The 19,117-nt window shown below is 37.5% G+C and overlaps 1 protein-coding gene across 1 annotated transcript in view; it reads left to right on the forward strand.

Annotated features, from left to right (window-relative positions):
• USH2A (usherin) overlaps positions 1-19,117 on the forward strand; it is an 891,077-nt gene that overhangs the window by 444,067 nt on the left and 427,893 nt on the right. Inside the window, 3 exon segments of the mRNA XM_037823757.1 lie at positions 669-872; positions 996-1,076; positions 3,702-3,896. Coding sequence (XP_037679685.1) covers positions 669-872; positions 996-1,076; positions 3,702-3,896 — 480 coding nt within the window.

The raw sequence follows: 19,117 nt of genomic DNA on the forward strand, positions 1-19,117 counted from the left end.
AAATGATGGGACACAGTGATAGTCCTTCTGTATACCTGTATACGGGTCTAAGTTCTGTATCTCTGAAGTGATTATTATACAATTTTTGGCAGTAACTCAGAATTCTAGTATCCTTTGAAACTATTATCCCTCCTGCTATCCTGCATAAAATCCTCAAAATGGGATTTTCCTCCAATGAGCTTGTTGAACAATCAATGTTGATTCAAATATCCATTTTTTTTTTTTTTTTTTTTTTTTTTTTTTTTTTGGCACTTAGCAAACTCTGACTTACAATGGTTACTTCATTTTCCAGAACTGAGGAATGGGAGGATACCTCCCTATCATAATGTGCCATTGCCTAAATTTTATTTCATGAGAAGAAACAGAAAGAGCAAATGTGGGCCTAGGGAGGTTAAAGAGATGCTTTTCAGTACCAAAAATTGAATTATAATTATCAACTTCTGTATTTTTTTCAAAATAAGTGACATAAATCTTCCCTTGCAACAATTTAGCCTAATTAAAAAGCAGGAGGCATAAAGGATTTTTCAAACAAGGCTTGAAAATTTAACAATTGTATCTACATCCCCCACCCCCCACCCCATTAAAACATAGTACTGCAGAGGACAAAAATGATTGGTAATTAATGACTCAAACCCTTTATGTGATACTAATCCCTTACTGTTTGCTAGGTTTCGGTGGTTGCATGAAGGATGTTAAATTTACACGGGGTGCTGTCGTTAACTTGGCATCTGTGTCCAGCAGTGCTGTCAGAGTCAATCTGGATGGATGCCTATCACCTGACAGCACTGTTAACTGCAGGGGAAATGACTCCATCCTGGTTTACCAGGGAAAAGAACAGAGTGTTCATGAGAGTGGTCTCCAGCCTTTTACAGGTAATGTGTAGGTCCTCCAAATTTAATGTTACATGTCTCCCACTTACCCTCTCTTCCCTCCCTGCCAGCCCTCCACTGTCTTATATAATATTTTAATATTTCTACTTATTATTTCCATTTAAGAATACCTGTATCGAGTGATAGCCTCACATGAAGGCGGTTCAGTATATAGTGATTGGAGTCGGGGACGTACAACAGGAGCAGGTAAATAGTGTTTTATCTTATAATGCATATGTGCATGTGTATGCACGTTTGGGCATACATGCTGGTGCATATGTAGAAAAGGAAAAACTTACCCTGAAGTAGTAGTATTTTTGTAATCTTGTGACAGAGCATGTCTTGGTTTGAAAATGCATCACGACAATGGCTAAAATACTTAGTAGATCAGTGTGTCTGGTTTTTTCAAGTATTTAATAAGTATTTGCTCAGGTTTGATTCTATCCTCTTAGAATGCAGAAGGGAGGCTCAGGTTGTCTTAAGGATTTAATAGGTTCAAACCTACTGCGATATGTCTAAATATAGGAAAGTCTTCAGAGACTGCCAAGATCTCAAGAAGTTGACACCAGGATTACCGTTAGGTGGGGGAGGCACTCTCTCTTGCCTCTTTCTTGCAGAGTGGTTTGAAATCCGCAGCCTGATTGGAATCAGATGTGTCTTTTATTACATCACAGATGTTTACCATGGTGCTACTATTAGGATCTTATGATGACTCTCCTCAGATGGAGTTGGGAGGAAATTGCTGATTTGTCTAATTTTTTTGAGTTAGAGGAGAAATAACCAAGAGTTAGAGTACATTAGACCTAATTTCAGTCAACTGATCTGTAAGAATTTTGTACTTCTGAGTGCAACCACAAAATCTTTTCACATAATACCATTACAAGAAGGCATTCATCATGAAAAGCTTTGTGAATCAGTAATCTTGTATGATTTGAGGTCAGCTATTGTTCAGCAAGGCAAGTGCATTTCTAATTGGTTGCCACTTATCTCTTGAAGAAAGTTTATCCTTAGCAAGTCAAATTTATCTAAAGATGTGTTTTGCACCAAAATATTTTCTCATCCTTATTATCAACAATGGGTTACCAGCACAGGCATCCTTTGAGAAATCTTCTTGAGCTATAAGATTATTAAACACTGGGATGGACTATTAAGAATAATTTTCAAGCCTTTCTGCCTAGAGCTTTTCCAAAAGAGAGCAACCTGACATTTTTTCCAGGATGATTTAAATTATCATCTATTTATAGGCAAGGAGATGAGCTGAATGATCTTTTAAAATCCTTTTCAACCTCAGAACTAGGAAAGAGCTCTGATATAAAATATTCATTTGTTACTGGCATGCTCTCTGCCCCTACTTCACACTGCTCTACTTTATTAACAAAGATACTCTAAAATCTGCTTTGAGAATAATTCAACAATGTAAATAGGTAACTTGAAAGTGCCTTCCTTAGGTAGCTTAATCATCCCCATTTTGAGTACCACTGAGAAGGTATGCAAATACAGGTCTGAATTTATAGCAATGATCTGACCACAAAGTCTGATGCCATAAATTCATATATACCATCTGACCACAACACTGAGCAGCTACATACTCCCAAGGGTTGGAGAATAATTACACTATTTAATTATTTTTGAGTCAGTTTTGCTCTGTCCCTTATGAGAAGACCATCTGTTAGACAGCACTGTGCTTTGCCCTGTACCACATTTCAGAACTCATAAAATCAACATTACTCCCATTGTCTATTTACATGCAACTTGATTGCCTGGTCTGTGTTGTTTTCTATAGGTGCCCACGGTGTTTTAACTGTGCAGACGGTGGTTCTCCACCTCAGCGCTTCCTCTCATCCTTTACGTTCACTCTGTTTTCCCTGAAGCTGTCCTATTTTATTGGTCTGAACAGTAAAGTCAGAGAAGGAAGATATTTGATGTGGGAAAACCAGAGTGATCTTCCATCGACAGGGCTCGAGAGTCCACGAGCAGTTAGAGCAGGTCTCTCATCCATCATCCTGCCAGGAAGTTCCTTGGGCTTTTTCTCAGCATCTCCAGTGCAGTCAGCTGTGATGAGGTTGTTACTGATCAGAACTGTAGAGATATCTAATAAATAGCTAAAGGTTATGGATTTTCAAAATTAGGGAACTCTGCTTGTATGTGAAGCCTTGCAGTTCTTTCAACTTCCTCATTTTGTATTATTGTTTTAAGAGACTCTGAAGAAAACATCTCTGAAAAAGACTTTGTATAATCTCAAGGGCACCAGCTCCTGGATCCCCCACTCCCACCCCCACCAAATGCCATTTGGAAAGTAACCCATATCTCTATCTGGTAGAACTGTGCTTTTTAAAATTAATTTGAAAAACAGTTGAATTTGGAGAATGGAACCAGACATTCAAGTACAACACAATCACATTGTGATATTTTTTGGCTAATTCATTGAAGATATAAAAGTGTCAAACCACTATGTATAATAACAGTCTAATTATCTTGCTTCAAAGGGGTACATCATTATATTGCTTGAACTTGTTATCTGCCTACCATCCACCTCCTTCTTTATGAGTGATGTTTAAACATGTCGAATATATTAAATGTTTTTGGAAAACCCGGACTAGACTTGAAAGAATGTTATGTGGATGGACTTTTGATGGTTTTGAAATATAGCTTAACTGAATGGCTCAAGATGTACAGTCATATTAAATCAATGCTGAAAAGTTACAACTCTAATAAATTGTATTTATGCTAATGGTTGGGTCTGATTTACTGTGGCCATTAAAAGTGAAGAATAGGGGCAATAGTCTTCTCAGAACTGCCACTTTCTCTATTTTCTATTTTATTCTGTCACAGCTCCACAAAGTGTGCCCACTCCCTCAAGAGTCCGCAGCATAAATGGATATAGTGTTGAGGTGACCTGGGATAAACCTGTTGTGGTTAGAGGTGTAATTGAGAAGTATGTTCTGAAAGCATACAGCATTGGCGATCCTCATCCAGCCCGCGTGCCCTCTGCCAGTGCCGAGTTTCTCGATACCAGCGCCCTTACAGGTAAAAGAAATTTCTTACTGGAGGAGAATTTATTGATCTTTTTGTGCTGTTTTTTTTTTTTTTGATTTAAAATGGTCTTCAAGCATTTATTTTTCAAATATTACATATCCACTTAAAAACCACCACCACCACAACCATCACTGTGGTGAAAGCCGACATCTACCTAAGATAAGAAAGATAATGATGCAATATGCGTGGACATTCTCATGGATAGGTTCATTACAAGGCTGATATTTTCCATATCTCCTAAAGATTAGGTCATAGGTGGCGATAGTCAGTTAAAGCTCCACAGACATCTTTTAGGCATACTGTGTATACATCAAGGACCAGGTTACTATTTCACCCCGCAAAATTTACTCTTTGGGACTAGCCCAAGTTCACACCACCATTTATTATTGTAAAATTGCTGATTAAACCTAATTATCTGAAGGTGGAGGAGTATTAGGGCAGCAGCAGTTTGACGGGCAAATCAGTGAATCAATTTCTCACAGTTTGGCATGCCTTGAAGAACGATTAGAGTGGAATATGCTCATTCGCATGCACACACCCTTACGTGCCTCACACTTGGAGACATGTACATGTAGTAAAATAGCAACTGTTCAGCTGCACGAAAAGTTAAAGGACATATAAATGGAAAGTCAAAGTTAAATATTTGACCAAAAAAAGTAAAAAGCATTAACAAATTTGGTAGAAAAAAATTCCTTTATCAAAATATATTTGTAACTTTAAAGGTTATAAGGATATGAGTAGTCTTGATTATCATTCCAAAATATCCATCAGTCAACATTCAGCCTCCTCAAGACTACTTCCTTCTTTATCCAGCTTAGAATCTACAAGGCAAATACACAGCCAATCTTTAAAAACAAAAATCTCACTCCTCCCTTTCCTTTTCTCTCTGTTTTGCCAACTTGATAAAAACCTAACCTGGATTAAGCCACAAACTGCCTTTGCCCATGCTGCATATGGGCTGGAAAAAAACAAACAGTATACTACTAAAATCTTTAAATCCCCAGTTTCAAATATGTACTTAATAATGACTCCAAGCTTACCATATTTCTACAACAAGTTTCTCCCTGTCTTCACATTAAATATTTCATATTTTCCCAGACTACCCAAATGTTAACCTCCCTTCCTCATCCTACACTCAACTGAGGGTCGTATATAAAAGTTCATTTTAGACATCAGAGAAAAAAACAAAATCTATCATGTAGGAATTCTGTCTCTTTCTAACTACCAACTATACACACTTAATTGCATCTTCCTGTCTCATGGGTTTGTTATTAGGGTTAAATGAATCAATATATATATGCTAAAATGCTTAAAACCATTTCTGGTATATAGTAGGCATTTGTAATCATTATTTTCATTACTTTTTACTTCCTTTTTTTTTTTTTTTCTTTCCTGTTATTACAGAGCTTATCCTATCAAAAATAAAATCTTCACAAGTGCTCTGGACCCCAATTCTTCCTGTCTTCCTGCCTTTTCACAGTTGGTCGCTCTTCCTCTCATTAGTGCCTTCAACCTTTCTCCCTCCCCTCCCATCTCCCTCCCCCTCCCCCTCCCCTCTTCCTCTCCCTCCCCCCTCCCCCTCCCTCTCTCCCCCCCTTCTCCTCCCCCCTCCCTCCCCCTCTCCCTCTCCCTCTCCTACAGTAGTTCAGGAAGTGTGGCTCCAGGACCGGCTGCAGTAGCAACACCTAGGAATTTATCCTTGCAAATTCTTGGGCTCACCCCAGACCTGCTAAATCAGAAACTCTAGGAGGGGGGGAGCTGAGAAATTCACATTTTAACAAGCCCTCAGCTGATTCTGATGTTTACTAATATTTGTGATCCACTGCCCTGCGGATTCTTCCCATGATCGTTCAAACTCCATTATCTCCCGTGTTAAACACAAAGGAACCCAAACCAATTAACAAAAATCTCCCTTTTTTCTAAATTCCTCTTCATCTAGTGCTCCCTTTCTCCTCTTCCAGCCTTGCTTCTAGTGAGAGATATCTGTGTATATTGTCCCTACTTCATCACTTTATCTGGCATCTGCTTACTTCTCTTGCTAAGAACACCAATGACCTCCACATTGATATATCCAAAGAACACTTTACAATCCTCATCTTCACTGCTCAGTGACAGTCTACACAGTATATTTCTTGAAACATTTCTTTATGACAGTATGCTTTCCTGTTTCTTCCTGGCTCCTGGCCCCATTTTCTCAATGTCCTTTGCTATTTCCTTCTTCTGAAACTTGACTCTGTTTTGGAAAGCCTGGGCCCTCTTTCTTTTTTCCTCTGTCTTTCTCCAGGAAACGCATTGATTTCCATTGCCTCAAATACCATATGATTGCTGCTGTCTCCTAAATGCGTGTCCCACCTAGACCTCCAAGTATGTGCATTAAATAGACCTTTGAATACATTGACATTTCCAATTGGTTGTCTCACAACCTCTAAACTTACCATACTGAAACCTGAACTCCTGCAATCCTTCATTCCTAATATCAGTAAATGACAACTCCATCTTTTACCCGGGCTACCACAATACTTTTCTTTCTCTTAGCTCTTTTTAGCTCCCACTCAACACCATTCTGTCCCGCAGGGCAACCAAAAACCATGTCACTGTCCTCACAATCTTTCAGTTGCCTTCCATTGCCTCTCTCCCATTCTCATTTTGTTTATTTGTCCCTCAATTTCTTGGTTTCCAAGTTTTACTGTTATAATTACTATGTTAAAAAATATCTGCATGTAAATCTTTGGAGGAATTCTTGACATGATCGTAAGATAAATTCCCAGAAATGGAATAACTATGTCAAAGGCTCTAAAAGCATTATGCAGCCTTGGACTTTGAAGTTAGAATTTAATAAAAATTTATGCCACATACCATCCCTGTCACATTAGGGAAATTATGCATCCTCTTTGATATTGTATGTTTTAACCTGTACAATGGGAGGATAATATTTGCCTTGGAAAGACATTAAAAATTTTAAGTGAAATGATGTCCCTTTTCTGCCACTTTTTTTGTTGTGTAAACTGGGGCAAATCAATTAACCTTTGTATGCTTTAGATTCCTTATAGGTAAAATGGGAATGAAATATTACTACTTACCTTATAAGGTAGCTGTGAGGATTTAATGAATTAATTTATAAGTAAAGCACTCAGGACAGTGTCTAACACTGTATAAATGTTAGCAATCAAGAATCTGTAAAGTGTGTAACTCCATGTAAATCTGTTTGGGTTCCTTCTGCTTGACATTCATTTAACATCTTAGATTTGTATATCCATTTCTTTCATCAGGTTTGGGAAGTTTTCTACCATTATTTCTTCAAGTATTTTTCTGGACTTCTGTCTCTCTTCTGGAACTTCTATGATGCATGGATTGGTATACTTTGTGGGGTCCCACAGGTTCCTCAGGCTCTGTTCATTTTTTTTTCCTTCATTCCTTCTTCCTGACCCAAAAGTTAGACAATTTTAATTATTTTGTCTTCAAGTTATCTGATCCTTTCTTCTGCCTCCTCTAATCTGCTCTTGAACACCTTTATTGAATTTTTCAATTGTTATTGTTCTTTTGAGTTCTAAAATTCCCATTTGGTTCTTCTTTACAATTTCTATCTCATTATTGAAATTCTTATTTGTTCATATATTGTTTTCCTGATTTCCTTTAGTTCTTTGTCCATGTTTTCCTTTTGTTCATTGATCCTTTCTATGAGAATTGTCCTAAGACCTTTGGTTAGTAATGCCTGAGACTATACTTCCTCCAGAATATTTTCCATTGAATTCCATTTTTTTTTTTCCTGTGACTGGGCCATACTTTCCTGTTTCCATGTATGTGTTGTAAATTTTTTGTTGAGAACTGGACTTTCTGAACATTGTGTTGTGGTCAGTCAGAAATCTAGCTCTCTCACTCTTCAGACCACCAGACTAAGAACAAGAAAAAAGAGAGGGGAAAAAGAGAAACGAAAAGTTTTAACAAATGTCAACAAATAGACAAAATATCCAGAAAAAGAACACAAGAAAAAAAAAAGAAAAATATATGAAGTGTACATCCTCACCACCAACTCTCTTTTCATGTGCCAGTGAGAAGCCAGAAGCTGTGACTTTTGAGGCTAAAAACTAGGCCAGCATCCCTGATCATCCCTCGGGAATCTTCCAGACTGAAAAATATAAAATAAAGGGAAAAAACAACCAAAAAAAGAAAAATAAAAAACATAAAGAGGCACACTGTGTCTTTAAGTCTCTCTTTAAGATACTGGCCTAGGTATCTTTAGAGGAGGTATTTGTCTCTGCCAGCTCTGGGCCCAGCCAGCTGCTCCTGGAATCCATGCTGTTTTGACACAGCTGTTTCCACAGCTGCAGAGCTGAGCAATGGGACTGGTCTCTGGGTTGTACTTTCACATTACAAAAGCTGAACTCTCAGTAGTCTCTCACTTCCTCTGGCACTCCTGTAGTTGTTCTAAATTTTCATTCTGGTTCCAGGATTACCATTTAGTTAATTCCAGTCTCTTTTTTCAGCTTTTTCATTTTCCTTCTGGAAGGATAAATTTGTAAAACTTCCCATTCCACCATTTTATGCAAGCACTCTTTTTTTTAAAAAAAATATTTTTCCATGGTTGAGTTGAAAATAAAAATTCATTCTCCTTTCTTTGGCTATACTAAAATTTATTTATATTATATATATATATATATGTATATATATATATATATCTTATTGATAATATATAATGCATATTCTCTGAATTGGTCATTGTAAATTTGGAGTAAGATCAAATCAGAAAATGGGGTGGGGCAGTGGCAGGGAGACTTTTCAAATTATACCAGTCTCTTACAAGTTTCTGAAGTCTACCTCTTTGGAGGAGAGTGCCCCCAGTTTGAAAACCAGTGTAGAATACTTTAACATGATACTAAAGGGCTCAAAATGTCAATGGAGTGCATACAGAAGAAAATCAGAGAATTACTGCTCAACTGTTACTTATTTTTTATATATCTAATCTGTCAAAAACTAAGGTGGAAGTCTCAACTATTAATGCAACTTTTCCATTTCTATTCAGACACTCACTTTTTGTTTGCATGTTTCTTTTTCTTATTGCTTTTACAGCCAGCCATTATTTATATTTTAGTCTTCGAAGTCACAAATTTTATTTAGTTTTATATTCAACTTGAGATTCCTTGTATTTTAGTAGAAGAGTTTAACTCATTCACATTTATTTTTTTAATTGATATAATTGCTCTTATTTCTGCCATTATGTTTGATGATTTCCAGTTTTGTTTCTTGTTTTTAATTTTTTTTTGCTTTTATTTTCTATTATTACTACTCTAAATGATAAATTATTTGTAATTTTTTTCTCAAGGGATTTCAAAGTATAATTCTGAAATGATCAAGCAAGAACGTATATAGAAGGTAATCTTTAAGATTATGGAGAACTCTGGTATTGCTGGATAGACTTATATTGTGAGGAAATAGGATAATGAGGGGGGAGGTGAATTGAGAGGTACCATGGCCAACTTGAATAATTCTCAAAGTCAGTAAATTTCAAAATAAATAAAAAAGAATGTTAGAAAGTGGGATGAGATGGGTACGAAAGTAGAGAGACAGAAAGTTTGGTTTGGGGGATATTTTATGGTGTGGAGGTTAGTTTGTAGTAACTGCTTTGCCAGTTGGTTGAGATAATAAGGTATAAAGACAGAGAAAAAGAGGTAAGGAAGATCATTAAAAGTTTTGCCATTGATTATGAAAGTAATCCTCTAACATTTTTAAGGTGAGTTTCATTGAATTAAAAAAAAAAAACAAAACTTTTATTTTGAAATACTTTCAAACTTATAGGACAGTTACAAAAATAATACAAATCCTATACAGAGAACTCAAAATACACCCAACCCATATACCCAGAACCACAAATTTTAACATTTTGCCACATTTTCTGTATGGTTCTGTCTATCCATCAATCTATCAGTCCCTCAGTCTATTCATCTATCTGTCTGTCTTCCTATTTATCAATCCATTTCTGAATACTTGAGTGTAGGTTGTATATGTCATGCTCCTTGAACACTCAATACTGCCATATGCATTTCCTAAGAACAGTTATATTCACTTATATAACCACCTTAGATGCAGTTATCGAGTTCAAGAAATTTAACATTGATCTAAAACTTACAGTCTATATTCCAACTTTTTTCATATGTTCTAGTAATGTCCCTTTGAGCCTTTTCTCATTCCTTGATTGATCCCATCCAGGATCATAGATTGCATTTAATTGTCATTGTCTCTTTATTTGCTCATTTATTTTTTTTAAATTGAGGGGATGTGTGTCTGTGTGTGTGTGTGTGCATTTACAATGTTGTAGTACCCTCACCGTCTTCCACTACTAAAACTTTCCCATCTCCCCATACAGAAACCCTACACCCATTTTGTATTAATTCCACATTTCCTCACATACACCCCACTTTTGGCAACAAGTACTGTAATTTCTGTCTCTATGAGCTTGCATTTTCTCTGATATTTTCTTTGTAGTTACCATGGGGCTTAGATTTGATGTCCTAAATCTATTACACTCTCATTTGTTTAGACAACAACTTAGCTTCAAAGAATATACAAACTATGTTCTTATGCCCCTGTCTCCCCACCTTAGTGTAGCTCTTGTCACAAATAGCATGTTTATACATTTTGAGTCCAAAACCACTGATTTATCATTGCATTTGCTTTTTAGATCCTCTAGGAAGTAAAAAGTGGAGTTAAAAACCAAAATACAATAGAACTGACATTTGTATTTTCCCGGGTGGCCTTGATCTATTGCCCAATTTCCTTTCCTTTCAATCTGTAGAATTCTCTTCAGCACCTCCTGTAGGGCTAGGCTAGTGGTGACAAACTCCCTCAGCTTTTGCTTATCTTGGAATGTTTGAATCTCCCCCTCATTTTTGAATGACAGTTTTTGTTTCTTTTTCAGTATAGAATTTTTGGTTGGCAATTTTTTGCTTTCAGTAGTTATATGTCATCCCACTGCCATTTGCCTCCATGGTCTCTGATTAGAAATGGGAACTTAACATTATTGAGGTTCCCTTGTATGTAGCACATTGTTGCTCCCTTGAAACTTTCGGGATTCTCTCTTTAATTTGCTATTTGACAGTTTAATTATAATATGTCACAGTGAGGGTCTATTTGCGTTTATCATGTTTGAAAGTCATTGAACATCTTGGATGTGTATATTCATGTCTTGCATTAAATTTGGTTAAGTTTTCAGCCACCTGTTTTTTTTTTTTTTTTTTTTTTTTTTTGTAATCATTTGGTTTTTTTTTTTTTTTTTCATTTTTATTGAGATTGTTCAGATACCATACAATTATCCAAAGATCCAAAGTGTACAATCACTTGCCTCTGGGTACCCTCATACAGCTGTGCATCCATCACACTTAATTTTTGTTCAATTTTTAGAAACTTTTCATTACTCCAGACAAGAAATAAAGTGAAAGATGAAGAAAAGAAAAAAAGAAAAGGAAACTCTAATCCTCCCCTATCCCTAACCAACCCCCCTCAATTGTTGACTCATAGTATTGGTATAGTACATTTGTTAATGTTTATGAAAAAATGTTGAAATATTGCTAACTGTAGTATATAGTTTGCAATAGGTGTACATTTCTTCCCTATATGCCCATCTATTATTAACTTCTAATTGTATTGTCAAACATTTGTTCTGGTTCATGAAAGCGATTTCTAGTATTTGTACAGTTGATCATAGACATTGCCCACCATAGGATTCAGTTTTATACATTCCCATCTTTTGACCTCCAACTTTCCTTCTGGTGACATATATGACTCTGAGCTTCCCCTTTCCACCTCATTCACACACCATTCAGCGCTGTTAGTTATTCTCACATCTTGCTACCAACACCCCTGTTCATTTCCAAACATTTAAGTTCATCCTAATTGAACATTCTGCTCATACTAAGCAACCACTCCCCATTCTTAAGCCTCGTCCTATATCTTGGTACCTTATATTTCATGTCTATGAGTTTACATATTATAATTAGTTCCTATCAGTGAGACCCTGCAATAATTGTCCTTATGTGTCTGGCTTATTTCACTCAGTATATTGCCCTCCAGGTTTTGTCATCAACCCATTTTTTTTTTAATATGGTTTTGTACACTCACCATACATTCCATCCCAAGTAAATAATCGATGGTTCTCTGCATGGTCATACATTTATGTGTTCACCACCTTCACCACTATCTATATAAGGGCATCTGCATTTCTTCCACAAGGCAGGAGGGAGATTCAAAGAAGGTAGAGAGGCAAAAGAAAGAGGAAAAAAAATGACAACTAGGAAGCAGCAAAAGGAAAAATAACCTTAAATCAAAGTAGAATAAAGAATCAGACAATACCACCAATGTCAAGTGTCTAACATGCCTCCCCTATCCCCACCTCTTATCTGCATTCACCTTGGTATATCATCTTTGTTACATTAAAGGAAGCATAATACAATGATTCTATTAGTTACAGTCTCTAGTTTATGCTGATTGCATCCCTCCCCCAATGCCTCCCCATTTTTAACACCTTGCAAGGTTAACATTTGCTTGTTCTCCCTCGTAAAAGAACATATTTGTGCATTTTATCACAATTGTTGAATACTCTAGATTTCACCAAGTTACACAGTCCCAGTCTTTATCTTTCCTCCTTTCTTGTGGTGTTTCACATGCTCCCCACCTTCCTCTCTCAACAGTATTCATAGTTACCTTTGTTCAGTGTACTTACATTGTTGTGCTACCATCTCCCAAAACTGTGTTCCAAACCACGCACTCCTGTCTTCTATCACCCTGTAGTGCTCCCTTTAGTATTTCCTGTCGGGCAGGTGTCTTGTTCACAAAGTGTCTCATTGTCTGTTTGTCAGAAAATATTTTGAGTTCTCCCTCATATTTGAAGGACAGCTTTGCTGGATATAGAATTCTTGGTTGGCAGTTTTTCTCTTTCAGTATCTTAAATATATCACACCACTTCCTTCTTGCCTCCATGGTTTCTGCTGAGAGATCCGCACATAGTCTTATTAAGCTTCCTTTGTATGTAATGGATCGCTTTTCTCTTGCTGCTTTCAGGATTCTCTCTTTGTCTTTGACATTTGATAATCTGATTATTAAGTGTCTTGGCGTAGGCCTATTCAGATCTCTTCTGTTTGGAGTATGCTGTGCTTCTTGGATCTGTAATTTTATGTCTTTCATAAGAGATGGGAAATTTTCATTGATTATTTCCTCTGTTATTGCTTCTGCCCCCTTTCCCTTCTCTTCTCCTTCTGGGACACCAATGATACGTACATTATTGTACTTTGTTTCATCCTTGAGTTCCCAGAGACGTTGCTCATATTTTTTCATTCTTTTCTCCATCTGCTCCTTTGCGTGTAGGCTTTCAGGTGTTTTGTTCTACAGTTCCTGAGTATTTTCTTATGCCTCTTGAGATCTGCTATTGTATGCTTCCACTGTGTCTTTCATCTCTTGTGTTGTGCCTTTCATTTCCATAGATTCTACTAGTTGTTTTTTTGAACTTTTGATTTCTGCCTTATATATGCCCAGTGTTTCCTTTACAGCCTCTGTCTCTTTTGCAATATCTTCTCTAAACTTTTTGAATTGATTTAGCATTAATTGTTTAAATTCCTGTATCTCAGTTGAAGTGTACGTTTGTTCCTTTGACTGGGCCATAACTTTGTTTTTCTTAGTGTAGGTTTTAATTTTCTGTTGTCTAGGCATGGTTTCCTTGGTTATCCAAATCAGGTTTTCCCAGACCAGAACAGGCTCAGATCCCAGAGGTAAGAAATATTCAGTATCTGGTTTCCCTGAGGGTGTGTCTTAGAAAATTGCTCCACCCTTTGATGCCTCAGGTCACTGTGCTTTTCTGCCCAGCAGGTGATGCCTGTTAGCCTATAATTCTTGACTGGTGTGAGGAGGTATGGCCGTGTTCCCCCAGGCTCTGGGGTCTGGTTCTGAATGGAAAGGGCCCCACCCCTTTCCTCCTAGAGAAGACAGACCCCCCAGGTGGAGGTCATTAGCATTTCAATGGTCTCGCTCTCTGCTTGTGGTGTCTCCACCCTTCCCAGAGTCACAGCCCTGGAAACTGAAAATGACTGGGGCTTTCTCCACTGAGCCAAAAAAGAAACAGATAATCTCCTTCAGACCCAGTCCAAGGCGATCCTCCGGCTCTCCCAGATCAGTCATCACCCAAAGCCTCTGTCTGTTTTTTAGGGCTGTGTACCTGTAGTGAGCAGTTCACACTCGCTACTTAAAACCCCAGTTGGAGCTCAGCTGAGCTATATTTGCTTTCTGGGAGAGAGCTTCTCTCTGGCACCACGAGGCTTTGCAGCTCGGGCTATAGGGGAGGGGGTCTTGCGACTTGGATCCGGAGGTTTTACTTACAGATTTTATGCTGTGTTCTCGGGCATTCCCCCCAATTCAGGTTGGTGTATGATGAGTGGATGGTCTCGTTTGTCCCCCCGCAGTTATTCTGGATTGTTTACTAGTTGTTTCTGGTTTTTTGTAGTTGTTCCAGGGGGACTACTGGCTTCCACTCCTCTCTATGCTGCCATCTTGCCCCTCCTCCATTCCTACGGTTTTTAATTAGCCTTTTTTTCTTGATTTGGTGCTCTTGCCCTGTTACTATAGTCCTTTATCTGTTTTCTGCAGCTTTGAGAAACATGTTTCTGACATTTCTTGCAGGTTGTTCAAAGCTTCTGTGGAGGAGTGGAGCTCTGAAGTGCCTCACTCCACTATCTTGATGGAGGTGGCTCCTAGCCTGCCCTTTCTCATTGAGAATTTAATGTTTAAATTAATTTTGGTTGTTGTATTTATTTGAATGAAAGAAACTGAATGAATTATTTTGATAATGGATGCACAAAACAGTTCGACCTTATTGGTTGACATAGGGCTCTTTACCAATTAAGGTTCAAAAATATCAGAAAATGTTTTGGCTTTTCATTAATTTTGTTTTTCATATAGTGAGCTCTTTCATTCTTCAGATTTGGGTGTTTATTCAGTTTTCTATGGTGTATTTGATCATTACTTCTGATGAGAAATAGCAATTTTCAATATTTTATATTTCTTTCCCATTCATCCTTTAGTACTACAGAATGATACTTGTAGAAATAGATTAATCTAATTCAAATCCCAATTATGCCACTTTTTAGCTGGATGACCTCAGGTAAGTTTAAAAACATATTGTAGTTTCCTCATGTATAAATTGGGGATAAAAACGTTTATTTATGTTTTGGGATTTGTTTTGAAGATTGTAAAGAATTACCTATGTTTTGTTGAGGAACCAGTACATATTATGTGTTCAATGTGTTAGTGGTTTTCTTTATATTATTCAGACTCTGAATCCTAGGTTGTTGCCTCAGAATTGTTTTATTTTCATTTCCTGATTTTTTCATTGTAGATTCTGTTCTTTGAAGCTTCTTAGGTGATTTTTAATTCTACTACTTCAGTTTTTTGCATGATTAGCATTCATTCATCTCATCCAGCTCTTTGTTTTCTGCCTGCCTCTCAATATTCTTATATTTCATCTCTGTATGTTGTTTACCACGTATCTTCTGTTTCTTGTTTAAGGGGTTCCAAGTTTGAAACTGATGATTTTTAAATTTTACATGTTTCCTAAAGTAAATCTTCCCTAGAGCATGATAGACTTCTGTATTTTTAGTGCTATTTTCTCTTCTTTGAGTTTCAGACTTTTTTCCCCACTATCTCAATATACTTTCTCCACCCCCACCCCCCGCCCCACCCCACATCCCCTCCTCCACAGTTTAGTTTCTTCTTCCTTAAGATTATCTTCAGATCTGGAATTTGCTCAGGAAAGTTAAATTATTTTCAAATCATTTTACTGGCCACCTAGTTGCTATTAATAAAAACCTCCACTGGGATTATGAAGGGGTTAATTGAGGTAAATTTGCATTTTTCTCACAGCAATCCAATAGCCTCTGCTCCTTTCTTCCCAATGTTAGTGAAGTAGGAAGGCTGAGAGCTCGCCTGCATTTTGTACCCACTTTGGGATTAGGTTTGCCCTGGCTCTTCATTTGTCTTTGCCTGGTCTCCTTCCAGATATTTTTAAACTGTTGGTCATTTTAGAGAGTTTTCATAAGGTAGGAATTCTCAACCATGAGTCTACATTGAATCATCTGGGGAGCTTAAAAAAAAGAAAAAAAAACACACTGATGCTGGGATCCTACCTGCGAAGATTCTAATTTAATTGGTCTGAAATGTAGCAACAGTGTTTCTGAAAGATCCTCATGTAATTCCATTGTACAGCCAAGATTGGGAAACACTGTAAACGCGAGGGATTTGACACTGGTAATCAAGTCTCAATTTTACCTAGGAATTCTTAGGACAACTTCCACCCTCAAATTGAAACTGGAAAATGTAGGATGAAAAAGATAAATGTATATGTAAAATAGCAAAATATTAAAAGCAAGTAGATAAAATTAGCAACGGAACTTCATAGGGCAACAAAAACTAAGTGCAAAAATTATGGTCAGACTTACAAAAATGAAAAAGCAAAAGAAAGGAAAACAATTGAAAATGAATATTAACTAGAAGAACTAGAAGAATAATGGAACAGAATATTTACCACTCATGAATTTGACTACAGGAGGATTAAGTGAGATAAATCCCAGTAGCAGTGGAGAGTACAAGGGTTAACAGCCCCACTCAGGAGAAAATGGGCCCCTTTGGGCAGCAGGATCTGGATTCCGTACCCTTGGAAGATCAGGGTTCAGAGCAGGGAGTTCTCGAAAGTTCATTTCCTCAGCTGGATCCTCAGGGTAGAAAGCCCTGCAGTTACCACTCCAGTGTATCTTTAGACTTGTTGCAAAGGGCTCCAATTAACTCCGCATAGCTTTTACTGATTGTCCCTCCAGCCCTGTTATCATGCAAAGCTGCTGCCCAGAGAGACAGTCCTGGCATTTCCTTATAAACCCAGGGCTGTTCAGAAAGTGACTTTACAATTTGATTTGAAATGATGTCAAGAGAGAGTGGATTCAAGAATTTGCACATATACAATTATTTTTTTCCTTTTTTTCCCATAAGTTATTTAAATATCATATAAGCTTAATTATCAGTATAATTAGTATAGCACCTGAATAATGCTAGAGCTATAGTTGGTATGCAGAAAATATTATCATTTTTATTGTTGCATTACACTGAACCAAAGTCTAGGAGTTATATTCTTTTCTCAAATGATTTATTATTATTCCTTACAGTTTAGCCACTGAATCAAATAAATAAAAACTGTAGAAAACTAAATGAATTACATTTTAATTTATAATGCAATTGATAATACAGCTTTAACTACTAAAATTGGTTCAGTCCTTATATACAATGGACTTTAATCTTCTACCAGAAGTAAGCTGGTTACGTATTAAAATTTGTGTCTCTCATTTTTTTCTTCCTTCTGCAGTTAATAGTAATAATTAGTGATTCTCAGCTCTATTGGTCATAAGAATCGGGTGGGTTCCTTATAAAAAGCTGATTCTATGTATTTGGGCTAGGATTTAGATTTTAGCTCACTGCTTCAGCTCAGAGAGACATTTTGGAGATGGCCGCTCCAGTTAATTCTCTTACAATTCTTGGACCACATTTTGAGAATCACTGGTGTAGGAAAAATGGCCAGGTGAAAAGGGATCAATTTCACCTGATGTCCTTGAATTTTTGCCTGGTTGTTTCTTTCTGCCATTTGTTCCAGACACTTGCTATGGCCAAAACAATGCTAGGGTAGGTGAGGAAATAGAAGCAGTGTAAATTGGGCTTCTACCTCTTAAGGGCAGTGCTTCTGAAAGTTTTCAGTGAAAATGCAGATTCTGATTCAGTAAGGCTGGGAATGTGTTATGAGATTATTCATTTCCAACAAGCCCCACCTCAAAATGCATCCTGTGGAGCCAAGTGGAAAGGCAAAGGAACACACTATCCAGATGGAAACTGGAAAAAGAGAGAAAAAAAAACTAACAAAACAGAAGGATGTTCCTTAGGTTCAGAGAAAAGAGATACCTGTGCAATTCGGTGTATGAAATATGGTTGTAATCTCTTCATGGAGACATATCTGCATGTATTTATTTTACAAATATTTAACTATACCTTGAAAGTGGGGATGGTCTGAAGAAAAAAGTAAAAAAAAACTTTAAAAATAATGTTGCAGGCAAAGGATACTATCTGTTCTGGTTTGCTATGCTGCCAAAGAGCAATATACCAGAAATTGTTTGGCTTTTACAATGGGGGTTTATTAGTTCACAAATTTACAGTTCTAAGGTCATAAAAATGTCTAGATTAAGCCATGAAGAAGTAGGTACCTTCTCTGAGGAAAAGTCCTTTGCTTCCAGGTTGCATTGCTTCCAGCTTCTGATTCCGGTGGCTTTCTTCTTAAGCATCTGTGGGTTCTCACTTAGTTTGTTCCCGGCAAAAACTGGGCTTCATCTCTTAGCTTAGCATCTCCAAATGTCTGGTTTCAACAGCTGTCTCCAAAATGTCTCTGGGCATTTTCTCTATAAGCATCCGTCTCTCAACTTCATTCTCTCTGTGAGCACTCTTAAAGGATTCCGGTAAACTAATTAAGACCTACCTTGAATTGGTGGGTCACATCTCCATGGAAACAATCTAATCAAAAGATCCCACACACAATAGGTCTGCTGCCACAAGATTGGATTAAAAGAACATGGCCTTGCCCTACCTCAATGATTGCTAACATGCCCACAGACATAGGGGACTGGGGGTTTGATGGATTGAGCCCTCTACCATGGAATTTGCCCTTGGGAAGACTGTTGCTGCAAAGGAGAGGCTAGGTCTCCCTATAATTGTGCCTAAGAGCCTCCTCCCAAGTGCATCTTTGTTGCTCAGATGTGTCCCCCTCTCTCTAGCTAAACCAACTTGAAAGGTGAAATCACTGCCCTCCCCCCTACGTGGGATCAGACACCCAGGGGAGTGAATCTCCCTGGCAACGTGGAATATGACTCCCAGGGAGGAATGTAGACCCGGCATCATGGGATGGAGAAAATCTTCTTGACCAAAAAGGGGATGTGAAAGGAAATGAGATAAGCTTCAGTGGCAGAGAGATTCCAAAAGGAGCCGAGAGGTCACTCTGGTGGGCACTCTTACGCACAATATAGACAACCCTTTTTAGGTTCTAATGAATTGGGGTAGCTGGTGGTAGATACCTGAAACTATCAAACTGCAACCTAGAACCCATGAATCTTGAAGACAATTGTATAAAAATGTGGCTTATGAGGGGGGCC

Source organism: Choloepus didactylus, chromosome 2 (assembly GCF_015220235.1).
Source record: "Choloepus didactylus isolate mChoDid1 chromosome 2, mChoDid1.pri, whole genome shotgun sequence".
In the NCBI taxonomy this organism is placed as follows: Eukaryota; Metazoa; Chordata; class Mammalia; order Pilosa; family Megalonychidae; genus Choloepus; species Choloepus didactylus.